This window comes from Helobdella robusta, assembly GCF_000326865.2.
Source record: "Helobdella robusta unplaced genomic scaffold HELROscaffold_24, whole genome shotgun sequence".
Taxonomy (NCBI): domain Eukaryota; kingdom Metazoa; phylum Annelida; class Clitellata; order Rhynchobdellida; family Glossiphoniidae; genus Helobdella; species Helobdella robusta.
This window is the reverse complement of record NW_008704261.1, coordinates 2,516,465-2,536,978: the sequence shown is the minus strand read 5'-3', so window position 1 is coordinate 2,536,978 and position 20,514 is coordinate 2,516,465. Positions and strand designations below refer to the sequence as shown.

At 33.3% G+C, this 20,514-nt stretch overlaps 5 protein-coding genes across 5 annotated transcripts; 3 read left to right on the top strand and 2 right to left on the bottom strand.

The window, feature by feature from the left end:
* Positions 1–259: 259 nt before the first annotated feature.
* HELRODRAFT_79233 (hypothetical protein) lies at positions 260–2,877 on the top strand (the record flags this gene model as incomplete). Its single annotated transcript, XM_009019468.1, has 2 exons — positions 260–740; positions 2,645–2,877. Coding segments are annotated over 2 exons (714 nt in total), but the record flags the coding sequence as incomplete, so codon positions are not given.
* A 3,244-nt stretch (positions 2,878–6,121) lies between these two features.
* Positions 6,122–6,853, bottom strand: HELRODRAFT_172836 (hypothetical protein; the record flags this gene model as incomplete). The annotated part of the gene is made up of 1 exon (XM_009019467.1): positions 6,122–6,853. The coding sequence occupies one exon, from the start codon at positions 6,851–6,853 to the stop codon at positions 6,122–6,124; it is 732 nt and encodes a 243-aa protein (XP_009017715.1).
* Positions 6,854–7,388: 535 nt separating this feature from the next.
* HELRODRAFT_172835 (hypothetical protein) lies at positions 7,389–9,403 on the top strand (the record flags this gene model as incomplete). Its single annotated transcript, XM_009019466.1, has 5 exons — positions 7,389–7,412; positions 7,618–7,699; positions 8,165–8,235; positions 8,385–8,466; positions 9,225–9,403. 5 exons carry the CDS (start codon positions 7,389–7,391, stop codon positions 9,401–9,403), a joined length of 438 nt encoding a protein of 145 aa, XP_009017714.1.
* Positions 9,404–10,994: 1,591 nt separating this feature from the next.
* HELRODRAFT_172834 (hypothetical protein) lies at positions 10,995–13,911 on the bottom strand (the record flags this gene model as incomplete). The annotated part of the gene is made up of 3 exons (XM_009019465.1): positions 10,995–11,218; positions 11,458–11,564; positions 13,835–13,911. 3 exons carry the CDS (start codon positions 13,909–13,911, stop codon positions 10,995–10,997), a joined length of 408 nt encoding a protein of 135 aa, XP_009017713.1.
* A 5,298-nt stretch (positions 13,912–19,209) lies between these two features.
* HELRODRAFT_79231 (hypothetical protein) lies at positions 19,210–19,410 on the top strand (the record flags this gene model as incomplete). The annotated part of the gene is made up of 1 exon (XM_009019464.1): positions 19,210–19,410. A coding segment is annotated over one exon (201 nt), but the record flags the coding sequence as incomplete, so codon positions are not given.
* Between the last annotated feature and the right edge of the window lie 1,104 nt (positions 19,411–20,514).

Sequence of the window (20,514 nt, the reverse complement as noted above, 5' to 3'; positions counted from 1 at the left end):
AGGAAAAAATGAAGACTCTTTAGATTTTGTAGACATTTCAACTACTCTAACAACTATTATTGCTACTACTTCTGATTCTGCTATTAGTACTACTACTGACACTACAACTACCACTACTGCAGCTACTACTAATATTGACAAGGTTTTTGATTTGCCGAATGTGTCAAGTAGAGTCAATTCCTCACAAGCACTTTCATCATCCTTCTCCTCATCATCATCGTCATCATCACAATCACCACCATCTTACATTGACAAAAGCCAGAACATACGTATCTTGTGCTGGTTCATGACCGACCCACAAATCCTCAACAAATCGATTCGGGTTCGCGATACTTGGACTCGAAACTGTCACATTACTCTCTTCATGAGTTCCGTTTCGGACCCAAATTTTCCGAGTGTTGGTCTAAACGTGACACCGGGAAGAAATCACATCGCCGCAAAATCCCGAGCTTCTTGGATTCACATATACCGACACTACCGAGACAAAGCCGATTACTTTATGAAAGCCGATCCTGATTCTTACGTATCGATACCAAACTTAAAACTTTTTCTGGCGAGTCGAGATCCAGGAAATCCTGAATTTTACGGACATGCGCTCTACTATGGAAGAATGGGATGGATGGGAAATTTCAGCGGATTTTATTCTGCCGGACAGAGCGTTGTCCTAACTCGGGAATCGTTGGTGAGGTTGGCCGGTGGAGTTGGAGGTGTCAACGAGAAGTTCTTCTTTGACGGTCAAGGTTAGATTTTGTTGTTGGGATGATAATGATGCTGGTGATGTTGAGGATGATGTTGTCTGATGATAAGGATGATGATGATTATAATGGTGGTGGTGTGGATGATGATGATGTTGTTGAGGTTCATAGTGATTATGACTACAAAGATGGTGTGTTTGATGATGATGCTGGTGATGATGGCGATAATAACGATGATGATGATGATTTTTTTTTTATTATACCACGTGTGAATTTTTTTAACTTCTTATCTCTTTAACTTTTAACTTCTATTAATCTCGGCTTATTTTTCTTTACATTAATGTTATTATTATTGTTATTATATATTTATTATTAATATTATTATTAGTAGTAGTAGAAGTAGTAGTAATATTTTTTTTATTGTTATTATTATTGCCTGACTTAAAGCATTATTTACGAGGTTTCAGCATTGCATTGAACGGATACACGTGTGCACGTTCATGAAAAAATTATCATAATTTCAAGAATTATAATAATATTAAAAATTATTATTGTTGTTGCTGTTGTTGATGTTCCTTTACTTTGAAAATTATCTTTTTTCCAGCTCTTAATCGATGTGAAAACAAACAAACATTCGAAAAATTCTACGGAACTGTACTAACCATCATTACCATCTTTGTCATCATCATCGTCATCATTGGCATCATCATTACCATCATCTCAATTTTCAACATTATTGTAATCATCATCATAAATAGCATCATGTTATCAACGTCGTCACAATCGTCATCATCGTCATCATCATCGTCATCGTCGTCATCATTGTTCGTTGTGACAATTAATAATATTCACCACAGAATACAGTGATAAAATATCAATAATAGTTTCGTGCAAAAATACTGTCGGTTTCGTATTGTCCACTCAAAAATGCGATAACATGACTTTTCCTGTTACAGATATTCAGTCAAAATGAAGATCATTGCAATTCACTCTTGTCTGAAAACAAAAATAAGCTTACTGATAGCAGTGGCTTAACAGGCAGAGATTCTGGAAACGAGGAACTGTAAGAAAGCATTTTGCGTGGTTTTCGATTTTGAAGCACTGTCCCTTGTGGGAGTGCTTCAAGAACGTTGTTGAGGTGTTTGAAAAAATGGTAACTTGCTAGCAAAAAATTTGGTAAGTGTAGTGAGTAAGGCAAAATTTTGTAACCTGACACGTCCAGTTCAGGCTTTTTAAGGTCTGTTGTACGATGCGTGGTCCGACGTTACCGTGAGGGAAATATGATAGCGGAGATCAGTTGACTTGGTTTTCAGTGCATTTCTTCAATTTGTTAGCAGTGCATTCTTCCACGAACAGCTCGGCCAGGTTTCTAAAAGAATGTGATGAATGAAGCCGGCTGCATCACCCCAGTTCCTCGGCTCCCTATTAAAATATTTTGAAAAGTTCTTAAAACCGACAATATTTTTGCACCAACCTATTATATATATATATATATATATATATATATATATATATATATATGTGTGTGTGTGTGTGTGTGTGTGTGTGTGTGTGTGTGTAGAGTTTATATAGCGCTCGTTCAAGTTCTCACAAACGCTTTATCCCACAAGTGCGCTTTGATTCTTTTTCTAAAAATCACTTCATCAATCTCATTTGTTTTCAGCTCTGTTGGCAAATCACTCCACATCCTTGGGCCATACATTGCAAAACTTCTTGACGCCATTGATGAGTTTACCAACGGTTTCTGAAAATCATTGTTTTTGGAAGATCTTAAGAATCTACCCGCCACTGTTATTAGTGTTTTTTTTTTGCACAGATCCATTAGATATTTTGGAGCCGAACCTTGCATACATCGTTTCATAATAATGATAATAATAATAATATTAATAATAATCATAGTAATCATAATCATGATGATATCAATAAAACTACAACAACAACTTTAACAGCCGAGGACTTGAAAACAGCGATCTGCCTGTCGAACAAAGGAAGTGACATCATCGACACACGTGATCGATTGGGGCGGGAAACTTTCATGCCCGCCATTGGCCTGTCAAGTTTGTTGGCGGGAAACATACCGCAGTGGTACTCCGGACCTTATAGGCAGTACCTCGGATATTGTAAGGTATTTATAAGTGCTGTGATGACAACAACAACAACAATAATAATAATAATAATATGAACCCTTTTATTGTCAGAAAACATCAAGGCAAATCAAAATAAATAAAATCAAAATAAAATCAAAAAATATAGTAGAATTAATTTTAATGTACGATCCTCCCATGTTTTTTAAAGGTTACTCTCTCTCCCTCTTTTGCGTTAGCTTCAGAGGTTTCAATGACAAACACACACAGCGTATATGAATACGCGTGCAAACCACGCATCATACACATTGCATATGATAGTTGGGGATCTCTTTGTATTCGAACCCAGTCATTGCAATAGCACGACCAGGCGCCTTTAACCATTGAGCCATCACGCCGCCAGAATTTTAAGTTTTATTTTCTCTGCAGTATTTCTCAATGACATGATGTTATAACCGCCAAACTTCATTGGTAGCGAAAGTATCTGTGATACACAGCCACTGAGTGGCATGGCAAGAAACTCTCTAGCTCTGTCCACTCTATTAGACTGTCTAGACTAAACGACATCCATGTTGATGAAAAGTTGTAGCTGCGCAATTTAAATTGTAATTGCGTAAGAATAAAATAACTTTAAATTTGAAGTTTTTGCTGTGGTGTAATGTCAAGAACTGAGGTGATTCCTAGCAATTTTGATAATTTTGAGACAACCTTTTCTTTGGCTTTTGTAAGACAGTTCTTATGACAACAGCAATAATAATAATAATAACAAAATAAATAATAATAATAATAATAATAATGGAAACACTTTTTATTATTGAACCTCAAAAATCTAAAATCAAATTTATAGTCATCAATGCTCATCATTCACATCAGAGTACAAGGATGATAAAAAATGATACAAAAAATTGTTCATGTTTTGTTTCTTTCACAGTATATTGCATACGATGAACTAATTGCACAATTTGTTAGGTTATCTTTAAAAATGTCTGGCCAAGTTAAATTGATTAATGACAGTTTAAAAGGATTGTAGAAACCTATAGGACTAATCTCAAAAGTTTTAATTAAAACATTAAAATTTAAATAATCATTTGACAAATCATTTTTGAGATTCTTATTGTATTTTTCTTGTTTGTAGAGTTTGGATGAGGTGAAGTTTGTCTCGTGACAAACCTTCAGCTCCAGAATCTCGATGGTATTGTTCTTGACTATTGCGATATCAGGACGGAGCGATTTTAATACGTGCGATACTGGACGGATTGTTTCATTATCGAGATCCGCAAATATGTTTAATTCTGGTTTCGCACATGATTTCAAGTGGTCAACGATTAAAGCAAGAATTTTGTTGTGACGCTCCAAATATCTTCTCAATGCAACGGTTGAGCCGCAGTTTGATAGAACATGCTTGTTCGTTTGTTTTGCATTACATAATGAGCACAAGTCACTACTTGCCTTCCCCCATCTAAACAAATTTGAGTTTGTCGGCAGTTGCTGGATTAGATATTTTCTTGTGAATTTGAATCTCTGGTGCTGTTCTCGTCAAATCAGACCATCGCGTGACTTCAGAAGCATTAATGTGGTCTTTTATTGATCTTAACGAGATTCCTTGGTATTGTAATAAGGATATATGATTATAGTCTAGGTCATGCTGACGTTGTTTACATATTTTGAGTGCCTGTTTGAGATCGACCTTTTGGATAATGCTGTCTATATTTTTGTTACCATTGGCTGATTCTTCCCACAGACATTTCATTTCATCATCTGCATTAAATCTTAGACCACCACGCAGCTTCATTCTTAATAACTCAGCATGATTTTTCAGTGATCGAATGTTGAGGCCTCCATTTTTATAGGGCAAAGTCAGAATTTCCGCAACACAACTGCTGACCGGAAGTGAAAGCCAACCTCTTACCGACTCTGTGATCATTGCGTCGAGGCTTTTTTCGATCCATGTAACAGGTATGTCGTATACTCTTAAATCAAATGAGAGTTGCGATGGAACAAAATATTTTAAAATTTGTAGTTTCCATTGAGCGGTGGTGTCTAACTGATCAATTGCGTTCAGCATGGTTCTTAGTTTAATATGGAGATGGTCTTTTACTTTTGTATTTTTGCCTTCAAAATCATATTTTCTACCCAAACATGTAAATTGTTCGTTGATACATATTTGAGGAATTGACACATCATCAAGTGATAATCTGGGTAGAAATTGTTCAAACTGACCTTCTTTCTTGCGCATTTCAAATGTGCAGCATTTGTCAGGTCTTATCTTCATGCCTGTCCATTGACACCATGCATTGTTGATATCGATCAGCCTCTGGGCACCTTCTGTGCTGTCGGCGACAATTGCGGTATCATCTGCAAATTGGAGCCATGCTTTTGATTTTAGATTAGCTGCTGGACCCTAAAGATAACCACATTGCCGGTATTCTTTTTTTTCCACTACTTTTATTAGTGGGTTAAAACAAAGATTAAATAGTAGGGGCGAACAAGGATCGCCCTGGAGCACTCCACGTCCCACTTGAATGAACGGTGTCAGTTCATCGCTTGCTGATACTGTTATCGAGTAATCATTATCAATTGATTTGATCAGATTACTCGCATGTGTCGGAACATGGTGATACTTCAGGGCTGATATGATGAGAGCATGACTAACCTCACCGAACGCGTTTCTTAGGTCCAAAAGAGTGACGATTATTGATCGTTGATGCCTTTTGGCATCTTTTAGCAGATGCGTCAACAGTTGAGTATGCTCTGCAATGCCGTCAATTCCTGGGTAGAAACCTTTCTGAGTTGTTGTGTCGATAAGGTTGTTCATTTTTAAATAGTTATATATTCTGTTATTGATGAATGTTGAAAAAATTTTATAAAGGACTGGCTGTAATGTTATCGGTCGAAAGCTTGCCGGGTCGTTAGGATCACCTTTTTTGTAGATTAGTTTTGTCAGGGCCTTTCTCCAACATGACGGAATTGTAGATGACCTCCAGCATTCAACCAATAATTGGTGAAGAATTGTGCGTAGAATGGGCATCTTTTAAATATTATTATCGAAATTTGGTCCAGAGGACATGGAGATGCCTTTGATTTACATTTTTTATGCAATTTCATTATAAGTTGGAGGGTTGGTGTTGAAAGGAATTGTAGCGTGTTTTTGCCGCGGAATCCATGGTGGTAGGCAGCAATTGCTATGCTGAGATTCCTTTAAAATATTTTAAAAATAATTTTGGCAGTGTGAAATTTCAAACGCAGGTTGAACATCACTTGCCGGTTGAAATATATTTTTACATGTTGACCAAAATTTCTTTTTTAGTTGGTTGGTGATGTCTTCTTTATTTTTCTTTTCTTCTATTTTTCTAAAAATAATTTTGTTCTTATTTGCATGCTCAAATCTGATATTTGTTTATCAAATTGCCGGTTGTTTCGGCCTAACATCTTCAAGTTTTTTAAAGTCTTTTTCATTGCTTTTATTGATTTATCTTGTTTTATTGATAAAGCGGATTTTGAGTTTTGTGTACCATACGTGGTGGCGAAGTAGTTGTAGATTAAGGATTGGAAATGTTCAGTGAATTCGTTTATGTTGTTGATGTTGGGCAGTGACGGTCTATGTATCTGAAAATATGTGTTAGCATCCTCCCAATCGGTCGCGGTTTTTGGTAGTTTTATACCTCGAAGAGGGGTGATTGTAGCAGTGTTGTTGCCGGTGCCGATCACTGTTGCCGCAGGAGTGTTGATGCCGCTGCGGTTTGTTGTTGACGTAGGTGTATTGTTGCTGTTGAAGTTTGTTGCTGCCGCAGGTATGTTGTTGCCATTGTTTGTTATTGCTGTAGGATTATTGTTGATATTGTCGTTGTTTGTCGCTGTCGTAGGTGTGTTGCCGTTGCCTTTGTCTGTTGTTGCCGTAGGTTTGCCGCTGCCGTCGTTGTTTGGAGTAGCCTCAGATAAGTTGCCGTCGTTGTTTGTTACTTCTGGCGACAACGGCGCCGATGAGGGAAATTTGTAGTTGATATCCTCTAGTTCGTTTGGCGCCTCGCTTGAGTATTTCAAATTTTTCCAAATTTTGCATGACCGTTGATGCATTTTGAGGCCTTTCCGTCCCTTACAGCGTTTACCACAGAAACAAACAGTTAAATTATTTTCCATTATATTGTCATTTAAATTGTCATTATTTGAGTTGTTAATAAGAATATTAGGAGATATTGAGATATTATTTTTCGGTGTACACCGTTCATTTACATTTATATTGTTATTGTATTGAGTCGATTTAAAACAACGCCAGGTGTGACAACCAAGTTTGTTAAAATCTTTAAAACAATACGGACATTTGCCCGCGTATACTATTGAGTTTATATTCAAAATTAAAACATATAAAAATATCGTTTTAACGTTAAAATTAATAAAATTAATTAATACCATTTTGACCGCCACAATCTTTCCAACCTTAAGAGCCAATTTTTATATCATTTAAACTTCTGAAATTTAATTAACGTTAATGAAACAGTGAGCAGATAGAAATCGACTTGACTCTCGTGTCTACTAATACGCTATTAATAATAATAATAATAATAATAATACTAATAATATGGTTACTAGATGGCTTAATGGTTAAGTCGCAATGTCCGGTTGTTGCAGTGACCAGGTTTGAATGCCAAGAGATCCCCGCCTGTCTCATGCATTTGCAATTCTGCATATGTGTGTGTCTCATGGGTTGTTTCACGTGCACTGTCTGTGTCTTGTTAATATCTCTGAGAACTAATTAGGAAAGACAGTGTTAACTAAAAAAAGAAATAAAATTAACATAATAATATCATAACCATTACCAACATCATCGTCATCACCATCAGGAAATCAAATGCCTCAGTCACTTTCCAATTGTTTTCCACTACGTGGGACCTGAGATGTACCTCATCAAGTATTTAGAGAGAGGTGATAATGATAACGATGATGATGATTATTAACATTATAATTGTTGTGTTTTTATTATTCGAGTTGTTGTTGTTGTTTTTTGTTGATACAATACAATTATTGTTTAGATGAAAATGATGATAACGATTGTTTATTATTATTAATAATTATTATTATCATCATTATTGTTATTCTACTGCGATAAAAATGTGACTTGAATCAATTTTGAAATTAATTAACTCTAGTCTAGTTGTAATCATTATTTTTGAATAAAGAGCTTCGTAGACTAAATTAATACTCTACTTGACATTTTATTTTATTTTTATTCTACTTGTCAATTTGTTCCATTTGATTGTTATTTTATTCTACTTGTCAATTTGTTCCATTTGATTGTTATTTTCATTGTTTTATAGCTGAATAAAAAATTCATTATTATCCAGCACTGCACTCTTAATGCTTAAATAGATTTTATTTTGCGATTGATAGGAAATTTTCAAAGTGTGTGTGTGGGCGGTCCCGAGAAGTGCGAACTTCTTAAGCAAAACTTTCTTTTCCAGGTAGTTCATCGAGGTGTTTTTGTAAAGTTTGACGCTCTTTTCCCAAGGCGCCTATTACTATCGGTAGTGCACGCGTTTTTGGGTTGCACATGCGTGATAACTGTTTCAAAATGTTTGTCATTTACTCAACTTTTCAACTTCATCGAAAGCAACATTTGCATCATTTGGAACTGCAACATCGAAAAGAAGGCACATCTTGCTACTTCTCTCCAAGAAGACGATATCAGGCCGGTTAGTTCCAATATTTCGGTCGGTGTTTATAGGCAAGTCGCACTCATATAAGTGTTGGTTTGTTGTTGGGCTCAATAATTTTTTCAAGCTGGTAATTGTACCAATGATCAAGCACAGAACCGGGTCCTGTTAGGATGGACCGGTGAATGTATTTTTTGATGCTAATATTGAGCATTCAGCTGCTGTATGATCGACGTGCTCTTCCTGTTTTTGGCGCAGCCTACATTTATCGTCGACATTCATGATGAGTATAGGTTCTCGTGATAACGTGTGATTAGCGCTGTTTTGCTTATAAGTTCCTAGCTGTGAAGCCATCCAAACGCATTTCAAGTTTGCTTTGTTGTGAAAGTGATCATGTAGCGGTTCCAATAAATAAGGTTCTGTTTTTTCATTCTTCATTGCCACCTTGAACCCGGATTTAATTTGTTGAGAGTATTGGTTTTCGTCTCATTCTGTGATATGTATCTGGCTTTATTTTCTGTTTTTTTTTAATCATGAAGTGCTTTCTCTGCTCTTTTTTAAAATTGGTTTTGTATATTTGTCTATGCCTTGCAAAATGTATTCACTGAGTTCTGTGATGTATGTATTTGTACATGGTTCCGAGTTCAACGAGTCCATGACCTCCATCGTTTCTGGTCATATAAGGGTGGTTTACATTAGTGTTGGATGCAAAATACCTTATTTAATTAGAAGTTTATTATTATTATCATTATCATCATCATCACTATAATTAATTATTTTTATTTATTTAACTACAGGTTTTACTAGAAGGAACAACAACAACAACATTAATAACAATAATAATAATAATGATGATGATGATGATGGCAGTTATTACATTCGTGAGCGTTTAGTGTCGATGGCCCATGAAGATGGCCTTCTAAAATTCAACGGGACGATATTGAACGAGGATAATATGAAGAAGATGAAACTATGATGATGTGATGATGATGTTGTGGTGTGGTGGTGGTGATGATGGTGCTGACGATAATGATGTTGCTTGTGATGACGATGATGATGATGATGATGATACTGCTGATCATGAAGAGAAAAAAAAATTATGTTGTTAGTAATGATGTGATGTTGTTTTTTATTGCGATAATATTGATTATGTAGACCTTAATGGTAACGATGAAGTTGATGATGATTATGATGATGGTGATGTTTTCTTAGCTTCTTAATTATTTTCACAAATGTAGAATAAACAATAGAGTCTCCGTTTTTTAAACTATATAAAATAATTAAGTGCCTACACTAACTAATTAATGACTTCCACTAAATAATTATGGGCCAAAACTTCTTCACCGTGATTTACTTTTATTATTACTAATGTTATTGTTAACTGCTGTGTGATAGAAAGTCTGATTGTTAGTTTGTTTGTCGTTTTTTGATAAAAAAATTCTTTAAAATAGTTATTATTTTAAATAATTTGATGATCGTTCAGATTTAAGTACAAACTAAATTTTTAAAAAATTTCATATTCACTCGGATTTTCCTTGCAATTGAACAGATTTTAAAAAAATTACCACGGAGGTGGCTTGCAGGGAATTTAATTAGAATCAATTATCATCATCCTCGTCACAATCATCGTCATCAAATAAAATATCCACAATTATATTCAATAAGGGTTTCTTTGGCGAATCAGCCAATGCCAAAAACACACGCATCTTGTAGGTTCACACGATCCAAATTAACAGGTGAATATGTTTTATTTCCTAATTAACCGAAAAATAAATTGTGAAACCAAATAACAGATAATAATGAAAATACAAATTAAAAATGATACAAAATAACAAAAAAAGTAAAGAAAAATAGACCTATATATAAATTCGTCCTCATCATCATGTTTTAATTATCATCACAGCCATTTATTGATACAAAAATTGAGTTTAAATGCATTTTGATATTGGAAAACAATATAAAAGAGAGCATTGATCATAATTATTCATAATGAAATTTTTTTAAACTGTCACGCCCATATTTAAAAATTTTAAAGAGTTCAGTGAAATAATTACTAAAATTAAAAAAAATTAAATCACTAAAACTTCTTGATAAAACTGCTGTGATGGCAGGCAGCTAACTAAAACTAAAACTATCTTGCAATTGGATAAACTAAAACTATCTTGCAATTAAAAATAATTAGTTTAACTAATAGTTATAAACTTATTATTTGTAATAGTTAGCTAAACCAAAAATGTAACTAAACTTTTACAAACTAACAGCTAAGTTCATGGCAGTCAGTTTTTAAATGTAATAATACTTGGTAGTTGGTACATATAAAAACAAACATACTTTAAAATAAAAAAAATCTTCAATTGTGTTGCACTTTTTAGTTTGAAATTTATATTTAAAAACCATAAGTCGCGACTTGACTACAAAAATGTTTTAGTTAAACCATAATCTTAACTAAACGTTTTATTTCATTAAAATTACAAAGGAAACTGCAAAAAACTCTTAATAGTTTGCAACAATTTAGTTAATCTATGCCCATCACACTGTAAAATTGTAACAACATTGAATAGCAAAATTTACGCCAATGAAAATTCAGTGGCATAAAAAGTTATCGAAGTCGAGACCGACATGACGAAAACGAAAATGACGAAAATTTGACTGAAGAGTGAAAAATTGTTGCCAGCTTCGTTGCAGTAGTCAGCATCGCTGCAGTGGAAACATTCGTAAATGGTGCAGTCGTACGCTTCTTTAAAGGTGTCGCAAGTGTAGTAGGAGACCTCATGGTGGTGGTGATGATGATCTGTTTGATGGTGGTGGTGGTGATGATGACGGTGAAGAGTAAGATGGTATGATGATAATGATGAGGTACGTAAATGATAATAACGATGATGGTGACGATGAGATATTCAAACAAACAATAACCACGATAACTTTGAAGTTTAAAGGGGAATATAAATTAAATAGAGAACACAATGACGACTACGACGACGATGACGACGACGACAATTATAACAATAAAAATAACATAAACATTATCACCACCATATTTATCACGATCGTTGTGATAAACGGCTTTGACGCAATATTTGGCATCGGTGCAGATCGGATGGATGAACTTGTTGTAGTCATTGTAACACCTCAAAGCTCTTATTGTTGTAATGGTGCTTGTTAAGGATAATATTAATACTAGCAACATTAGGTAATTTGTTGTATGGGAGAATTAGTACTTGATATAGTAGGGGTAGTTGTAGTAACAACAATAATAAAATAATTATTATTAAAATTTGTAATTATTACAGTAGTAGTAGTAGCGGTAGCCGTGGTAGAGGCTTCGGAGTTAATGACTTTGATGATGATTAAAATAACTACAGAAATGATGATTACAGAAAAATCACTGGCTGCCTTAACTTAATACCAAGATTACGCGATAAACAATAATATAAACAAAGATTGAACATTGAAAAAAATATTCTTTCTTATATATCTAGACTAAAATTAGAAAATCTAAAAATAAATGTTATAAATAATAAAAACACGGCATATAATACTAAACTATTATATATTAATATAATAGTTTAGATATTATTATTATATAATAATAATAATATTATTATTATATCATACTATAATATTAAACGGCGAGATAGTGTTATGATCATGGATATCTATATAACTATGGTTTTACTATATAGAAGTCTATGGTTATGATCAGGGACAAACAAACGTCAAAAGCTTGTTGCGAAAAAGGCGGCTCCGGCTAAAAAGACAACCGCATCTAGCAATACAAAGTCGAAAAGACTTCTAGAAGAAAGCCGTAGAAAAACCGCCTGCGGCCGCCAAAAAGATCGCTTCTCCCAAGAAACCGGCTACAATAGTTAAAAAACAGCAGGCCAAGAAATCTAAAAAACCAAAATCGGTTACCACCAAAAGACAGGCAAAGCCTACCGCCGCGGCCAACAAAAAAAAGACTAGCGGCAACAAGAAAACTTCAGTTTGATAACGAGAACAAATTTTTAAAAAATTAACAAACGGCTCTTCTCAGAGCCATCAATGAAACGATGATATCGAGCCTCTCTTTCTTCAAAGCTGTCTTGTTTTTATTATTACTCCGTTCATATATATAGAATATATCATATATTGGAAGTTCCTTAATATCGATACATATACCATGTGACAGGGGAGCCGTAATAATTTTATAATCGTTGATAATTTTGCAATCTTTTTTGAAAACAAACATGTTTCGGGTAAAGTCTTACGCGAGCACTCCATATTTCGTAGGTTTTGTGAGCAATGTTAATTCAATTAAAGAAATTGCTACAAATTGCTTGGAGGTTCAAAAATATTTATTAACGATGATTCTGAACTTAGCCACCGACCGACCTATATATTATGTGCGCGGAGAGATCGTGAAAAAAGAAAGGACCATCTGCTTAATGCACAGCAGATGTTCATATATGTTACCAATAATTGTATAGCTATATAAATCCTTAACTGATCATTGAAATGTATGAAAAGTATGTATTCTATATATTTAAGTAACGCATGTATGAACAATGATTGTATGATGTATTGAACAACATAAGGAAATTGACAGTAAGTTGAACATAAAAATCGATTAAAAATATTATTAATTGCAGCCTCAAAAAAAGATTTCTACTACTTATGTAGAATTAAATTACCTTTCTAACAATATATCAGCCACTGAAAAAAAACAGCCTTCCAGGGTGTTCAAAACTCAAAAAACTAAAACATTTACATTGTGCATCGAATCACAAAAATATTTTTTTTCACTATTCATAATTGCGGCTTCAAAAAAAGATTTCTACCACTTATGTCAAATTAAATTACCTTTCTAACAATATATTAGCCACTGAAAAAAACAGCCTTCCAGGGTGTTCAAAACTCGAAAAACTAAAACATTTTCATTGAGCATCGAATCACAAAAACATTTTCATTGAGCATCGAATCACAAAAACATTTTATTTCACCATTCATAACTGCGGCCTCAAAAAAAGATTTCTACCACTTATGTCAAATTAAATTACCTTTCTAACAATATATTAGCCACTGAAAAAAACAGCCTTTCAGGGTGTTCAAAACTCGAAAAACTAAAACATTTACATTGTGCATCGAATCACAAAAATATTTTTTTTCACTATTCCTAATTGCGGCTTCAAAAAAAGATTTCTACCACTTATGTAGAATTAAAATACCTTTCTAACAATATATCAGCCACTGAAAAAAAACAACCTTCCAGGGTGTTCAAAACCCGAAAAACAAACACACTTCAGGGTGTTCAAAACTCGAAAAACTAAAACATTTTCATTGCGCATCGAATCACAAAAACTTTTTTTTTCACCATTCATAACTGCGGCCTCAAAAAAAGATTTCTACCACTTATGTAGAATTAAAATACCTTTCTAACAATATATCAGCCACTGAAAAAGACAGCCTTCCAGGGTGTTCAAAACTCGAAAAACTAACACATTTCATTGTGCGTCGTATCACAGCGACTGAAACAGATAGATATCGCTGGGCAAAATTAAATTTTAATTTTAATGGTCGGTACTATTGGTCTGTCATCATCGCTTTTATTTCATTATAAAAATCATTATAACACTTCAACCCTAGATAAGCATTTATTGCTAGGCTGACTCTTTCACTTTATTTTATTGTGAATAAATGGATCAACAAAAAACTTAAATTACACTTTCCTCTAGCCTGTGTATGCGTGGGTGTGTTTGTGTATGTATTATGTTTGTGTATGTATTGTGTGTGTATTGTATGTGTCAATAATTAACAAAATAACCCAACGATATCTTTAACAATTAATTCAATGATAAATTTAACTGACTTCAAATTCAACAATGTTCGTTTATGTCTATGTGCAAATCAAATCACCCAGTCCGTCTGATTCATTGGTCAATTGTAAAATTTTAACAAACATAAAGTACTATTTTCACGTAGGAAAAGGAATAAGACAATTGAGAGGTTTAGAAAGAAATCACAGATAAATAAAACTGGCTAATAAGCTACCGTCACTTGTCCGAATAGACTGTATTAATGCCTCCGATGATAATACAGTGCATCAAGGTAACATGATGCAAATTCACTCAAGTTGTCCCAGGATTACTTAGTTACTAATGCTGTTCGTTGTGTCTTTGTGTTACCAGATGTGAATATTTTCAGAAAGCCTACCAATGTTAATAGAAATATGTCTAGTGAAACTTTTAGTAATATTGAAAAGTAAGTTTTTTATTTCTACCTATTTTGGTCTGGGCAAAATCTTATGTTGGTACTGGAAAGTTCTATTCAAATAGGTTACCAATTGATTGACAGAAACCAAACATATAATAATAAAAGAAATTTTTTCATTCATTTTTGTTTGTTAATCATTTCAAAATAATTTTCAATAATAAATATTTTAAAAACTTTTATTTTTATGTAAATAAAATATTAAAATTTAAAAAATTTAAATTTGTAATTCATTTCAAAATAATTTTTAATAAAAAATATTTTAAAATCAGCTTGCGTTCTTTATTTTTAAAATAAAATGTTAATCTATTTCATTATTAAAATAAATCATGATCAATCAATCAAATTAATTTTTATAGTCAATAAATTCATGAACTAATAAAAAAGAATTTTGGCTTGAACTCATAAATTATAAAGTTTTGTAAAGTGAAAAACTATGAAATAAATTTTTTATTTACAAATAAATGACATTTTTAAAAAGGACGAAAAATTAGAAACTGTGCTTTAAATATCATTTAAAATTTTTCAAAACAATAAAAATTGCATTTTTAAACTTTATTTATTTATTTATTTTATTTATTTTTTTAGTCTTTATTATTGCAGGTTTGACATACGCAGAACCACTTACAATGTTGCAGGTATATTATTTATATATCTTTTTTTTATTATGTTCTTCATATCTTCAACCATTGATTGGAAGCAGTATATCCTTTTCACACGACGTACACATGTATTTATGTGCCCACGCAAGCACCGCATCATATACGCTGAGTATATGATAGCCATTGGGATTATATTACAACAAGACAAGAACAGGTTATAAAAAAAGAGGAGGAGCTAAATGAGCCCAAATGTACCTATATAAATTTTTAACCCCTTGTTTACCATTTTTTGGATTACCCAGTACCGATCTAAGATTTTACCTTCAGTTTGTATAAAAGATGAAATTTTTATGGAAAGTGTTTACATTTTAAGGTACAATTTTTTGTCAAATTTGATTGAAACATTGATAAAAATGCTTTGGCATATATAGCCGATTTGGTGGTATCAAAGTGTACTTCAACATTGATTGTGAGGTATGCAGCGATAGCCTCATCACTCAATCCAAAAATGAGAATCGCAGTTGTCATCTGCTATTCACTAAAAAGATATGGTTGTTTAATGTTACCTCTCTGTTGATGTTATTAAAGTTAGCAAACGATCTTACCATTATTTTTTTCTAACTGTAGATGCAATGATAAATTTTCTATATGAAAACAATGCGATTTAATATAATTAAATTAAAAAATGCTAATTTTTATTTAATTTTTCTAAGGTCTGTGCAATGGCTGAGAAAATATTAAAGAAAATGTGAGCAGAGAGAACTGTTAAGTTTGAAGAATCTATCTGTAAGGCTAAAATAGAAATATTCACAAATTATATTTTGAATCATGGCCCACATATAATGGATCGGATGGATGATGAAATATATTGTCGTTTGAATTATGTAATTGTTTTAATTGCAGAGCAATATTATCATTTAAGACTTAACTGTTACAGAAGCACTATGAAGGTTGAGTTGCAAAATATGGGGGAAGACAAAATTTTAATATGTTAATATTATTTTCTGGATTATAACGTTGAGTAAATTAATTTTATTTTTCTTATTTTTTTCCTTAATCCTTCTTTACGATGGCAATTTAATATTGTTTTCTGGATTATGACAACAAATCAAAGTTATTTGTTATATAGTAGTATGTATGACATTTTATTAAGAGTGTATTATATATTTCCCGTTTTGCCATTTTTCTTTATGTTTTTTGTTCATTAGTTTGTATTTGTGTGAATTGTTTTAATTTATATACAGTCAAAGTGATGTCATAGTATTATATATTTTTTACTTTCTGCTTTTTTATTTTTTCATTAGTTTGCATTTGTACAAGTTTTTTCCATTTATATGTGCATCCAAGAAGATATGTATATTATGTATCATTATTATTTTTTTTATTATGCATGTATTATTATTAATGCATATTCAACATTACATATCATTCAATCAATCAATCATTAAAAATAAATAAATAAACAATCAATCATCAATCTATCTTCATTTAGCGTCCATAGACCCGGTTCTCCGAGGTAGAACGTTGTTTTCTTTGCCATCAACTTTTTGCGCCAAATTAGACGATCAGTTGTTTTCATTTCATTTAAATTTAAAGCTTTCATATCTTGTTTGCGACCAGGACTTTTTTGGGCGGCCTTTGGGACGTGTGCCAGGTACTTCAACATCTGCAAAAGAAGTTATGGCACTGTTTCCACTTCGTTTGACATGACCAAACCACCGCAGATAGTGTTGCCGACATTCGTCCTTTATATCATCTAAACCAGCACGACGCAGGATTTCGGTAGATTTGATGTGGTCCTTCAGACAAATTCATTGCATCCATCGGAGTATTTTCATATCGATTCGTTGAAGTTGTTATTCCAGTTTGGTTGTCATTGGCCATGTTTCTGCGCCATATAACAACACCAGACGTATTACAGATTTATAAAGTCTTGATCGTAGTGGTAATGGAATGTCACGCCGCATCAATATAGAGGCAAGAAGATGCCATTTATTCTAGGCTGCACGTATGCGTGCTCGAACGTCAGCTTCAGCTGTTCCAGTACAATCCAGAACATCCTCTAGATATTGAAACGATGTGACTTTCTCCATCTTAATGGCTTCAAAAACATTGCCATTTCGTATCTGTTGTTGTGGATTGATGCAAGCAAGACAAACAAAATTGGACACTTTAGATAAATTACCAATTATTTTTGAACAACGTTTGTGACACCACTGGTTACACTGCTGACACTTGATTGAATTGTTACCTACACCTGCTTTACAAACTGAACAGGGCCATCGTCCAGTAGCTATGGATTGGATGGGTTCACCAGTGTTCATCGCTTTGGTTTTGCTGATGTTGACTTTGAATTCATGATCGGCGAGTCTGGTGCTCCAATCTTCAAACATCTGTGCTGCACTCTGCTCAGACGTGGCTGTTAAAACGATATCATCAGCTTATATTAGATTCCAAATGTCACCAGTGCGTATCGGCTTTGTGATTTCTTCCATTACAGTTATAAATAACAGTGGGCTGAGAATCGAATTTGAGTAGCAGGGGCTGCCTTGAACTGGTAGAGATTGTTTTTCAGAGCTGTCTTGTTTAATCTTATTTTGTCTCAAATAGTTAATCTAATTTAAATTTTTTTTAATTTTATAACAATTTATTCCACTGATTATCTTTTACAATTATCTAACTATGGGTTATTTAAATAATAGATTAGACTTAATTAAGAACAACTTTTTTTTACAGGATATGATTTAATTATTTCAATAATTTAAGTAATTTTATAAGGAAAAACTTCTTATATGAATTTAATTGTTTTGTTTAACTTGATAAATTTGGATGATAATTTTTGATCTAAGTAAACATTTTTTGTTTAATTTAACTTGTTTTCATTAGCTAGCTATAAGATTTTATTTTCATTTATGTTGTTATTTTCATGTTTGTTTATTTGGTTTGGGTGGCCTGGCCGTACAAGCTCGTTTGAGCTTCTGTGTTTCCATGCTTTTTTGCTGAATAAAATTGAATTGAATTGACTATACATATATATATATATATCTACATGTATGTAAGTAAATATATATAACTATCGTATTATTTAGATACGATTCTTTATTACTGGCCGCTTTTATTGTGTTAAGTGTTTATTTTTAGCGTTTTTATTGTTAGTCAAATTGTATTTATAAGAAAAAATTGATTTCATTTTGCTGATATAAATGCTGACACTAACAAATCCAAAAAATATCAATGTACTTTATTTTATTCATGTCTTCAAAGTTCGGGTGCAATTTGTTGATGTGCAAAAGAAGTAAATAAAACTCCAGACGCTTTAGTTTGTTCAATGTTTTTCATTGTATGTAGAAAAATATAAATATATAATGAAGTGATTCAATTTAAAAGCGTAATACAGTTCAGTAGATAACACGGTTCCTGCTATGACCACCGACTAAACTAATTTAAACGAATATTTATTCAATCGCTAGTTGAATCATTTTTTTGGTAAGACTCGTAAGGCCTCCTTCGGTTAATCAGAATGGACCGACGAGCGTCTGTTTGATTGCATTAGCTTTATTACGTTAGATAGGAAAGAGCTGAAGCAATTTTTTGCTAAATAACGTGCACAAAGCTAACTGCACGGCGTCAATTTGATTGCATTATCTATTTAAAGAAGGTAAACTACAATAATTATTCCCATCATTTCATGTCTATAATGTAAATAAATCGGCAAATTTAATCAGCGAAGGAACTTTCAATACGATTTCATATCGATGATTAAAATTATTTTTGTTGCTTATGAAATTTGTTGGTGACAGCTGAAGCACCTCGATCCAATTCATTAGCAGCATTATTGAAAGCGCAAGAACATCAGCCGTTGTTAATCAGTTAAAAAGTTAGGTGCATAAAAATAGATTCGTCTATATTCTCGAATCCCTAACCATAGGAATGTCTAGTTTGTGAGATACCTCAGGATTTCAAGACCGACCTTCGCTTCCAGAGCTCGGCAGTCATGGCTCTGCAGGAAGCAAGCGAAGCTTACCTGGTCGGCCTCTTCGAAGACACCAACCTCTGCGCCATTCACGCCAAACGCGTCACCATCATGCCCAAGGACATCCAGCTCGCCCGCAGAATCAGAGGCGAACGTGCTTAATTTCTAGCATATAACAAGAAAAACGGCTCTTTTCAGAGCCACCAAATTTAACGATCGACAAACTTCGCCTGGTTGATTGAACTCCACTTTTGTGTGCGCGTCTTGTTTATTCGCGTTCATCTGTTTGCTCTGGTTTTTAATTACGTTTGCTATATACTTGGATAGGATCGTGTTTCAATTCGGGTAAATGCGTCAAAAATTACTTGCCCATCACCTTTAACAATCGACTTGAGTAATCAAATTAAATTTGATTACTCAAGCCAGTTGTGGTTATGCGTGTCGAGTGAGTTATTAAAAACTGGCGCAATATCAATAAGGACAAGCCTCCTTCGGTTAATCAGAATGATTGCATTAGCTTTATTACGTTAGATAGGAAAGAGCTGAAGCAATTTTTTGCTAAATAACGTGCACAAAGCTAACTGCACGGCGTCAATTTGATTGCATTATCTATTTAAAGAAGGTAAACTACAATAATTATTCCCATCATTTCATGTCTATAATGTAAATAAATCGGCAAATTTAATCAGCGAAGGAACTTTCAATACGATTTCATATCGATGATTAAAATTATTTTTGTTGCTTATGAAATTTGTTGGTGACAGCTGAAGCACCTCGAGTCAATTCATTAGCAGCATTATTGAAAGCGCAAGAACATCAGCCGTTGTTAATCAGTTAAAAAGTTAGGTGCATAAAAATAGATTCGTCTATATTCTCGAATCCCTAACCATAGGAATGCTTGGCAACGAAACAATGTCTATAAAAAAAAAATTGGCGGAAGCAATAGCAAAAGAGCAGGCAAACAGTCGTTAAAATTGGGCGGCTCTGAAAAGAGCCTTTTGTTATGGTGGTGTGGTCGGGGTCGGGGGCCTCCTTCGGTTAATCAGAATGATTGCATTAGCTTTATTACGTTAGATAGGAAAGAGCTGAAGCAATTTTTTGCTAAATAACGTGCACAAAGCTAACTGCACGGCGTCAATTTGATTGCATTATCTATTTAAAGAAGGTAAACTACAATAATTATTTCCATTATTTCATGTCTATAATGTAAATAAATCGGCAAATTTAATCAGCGAAGGAACTTTCAATACGATTTCATATCGATGA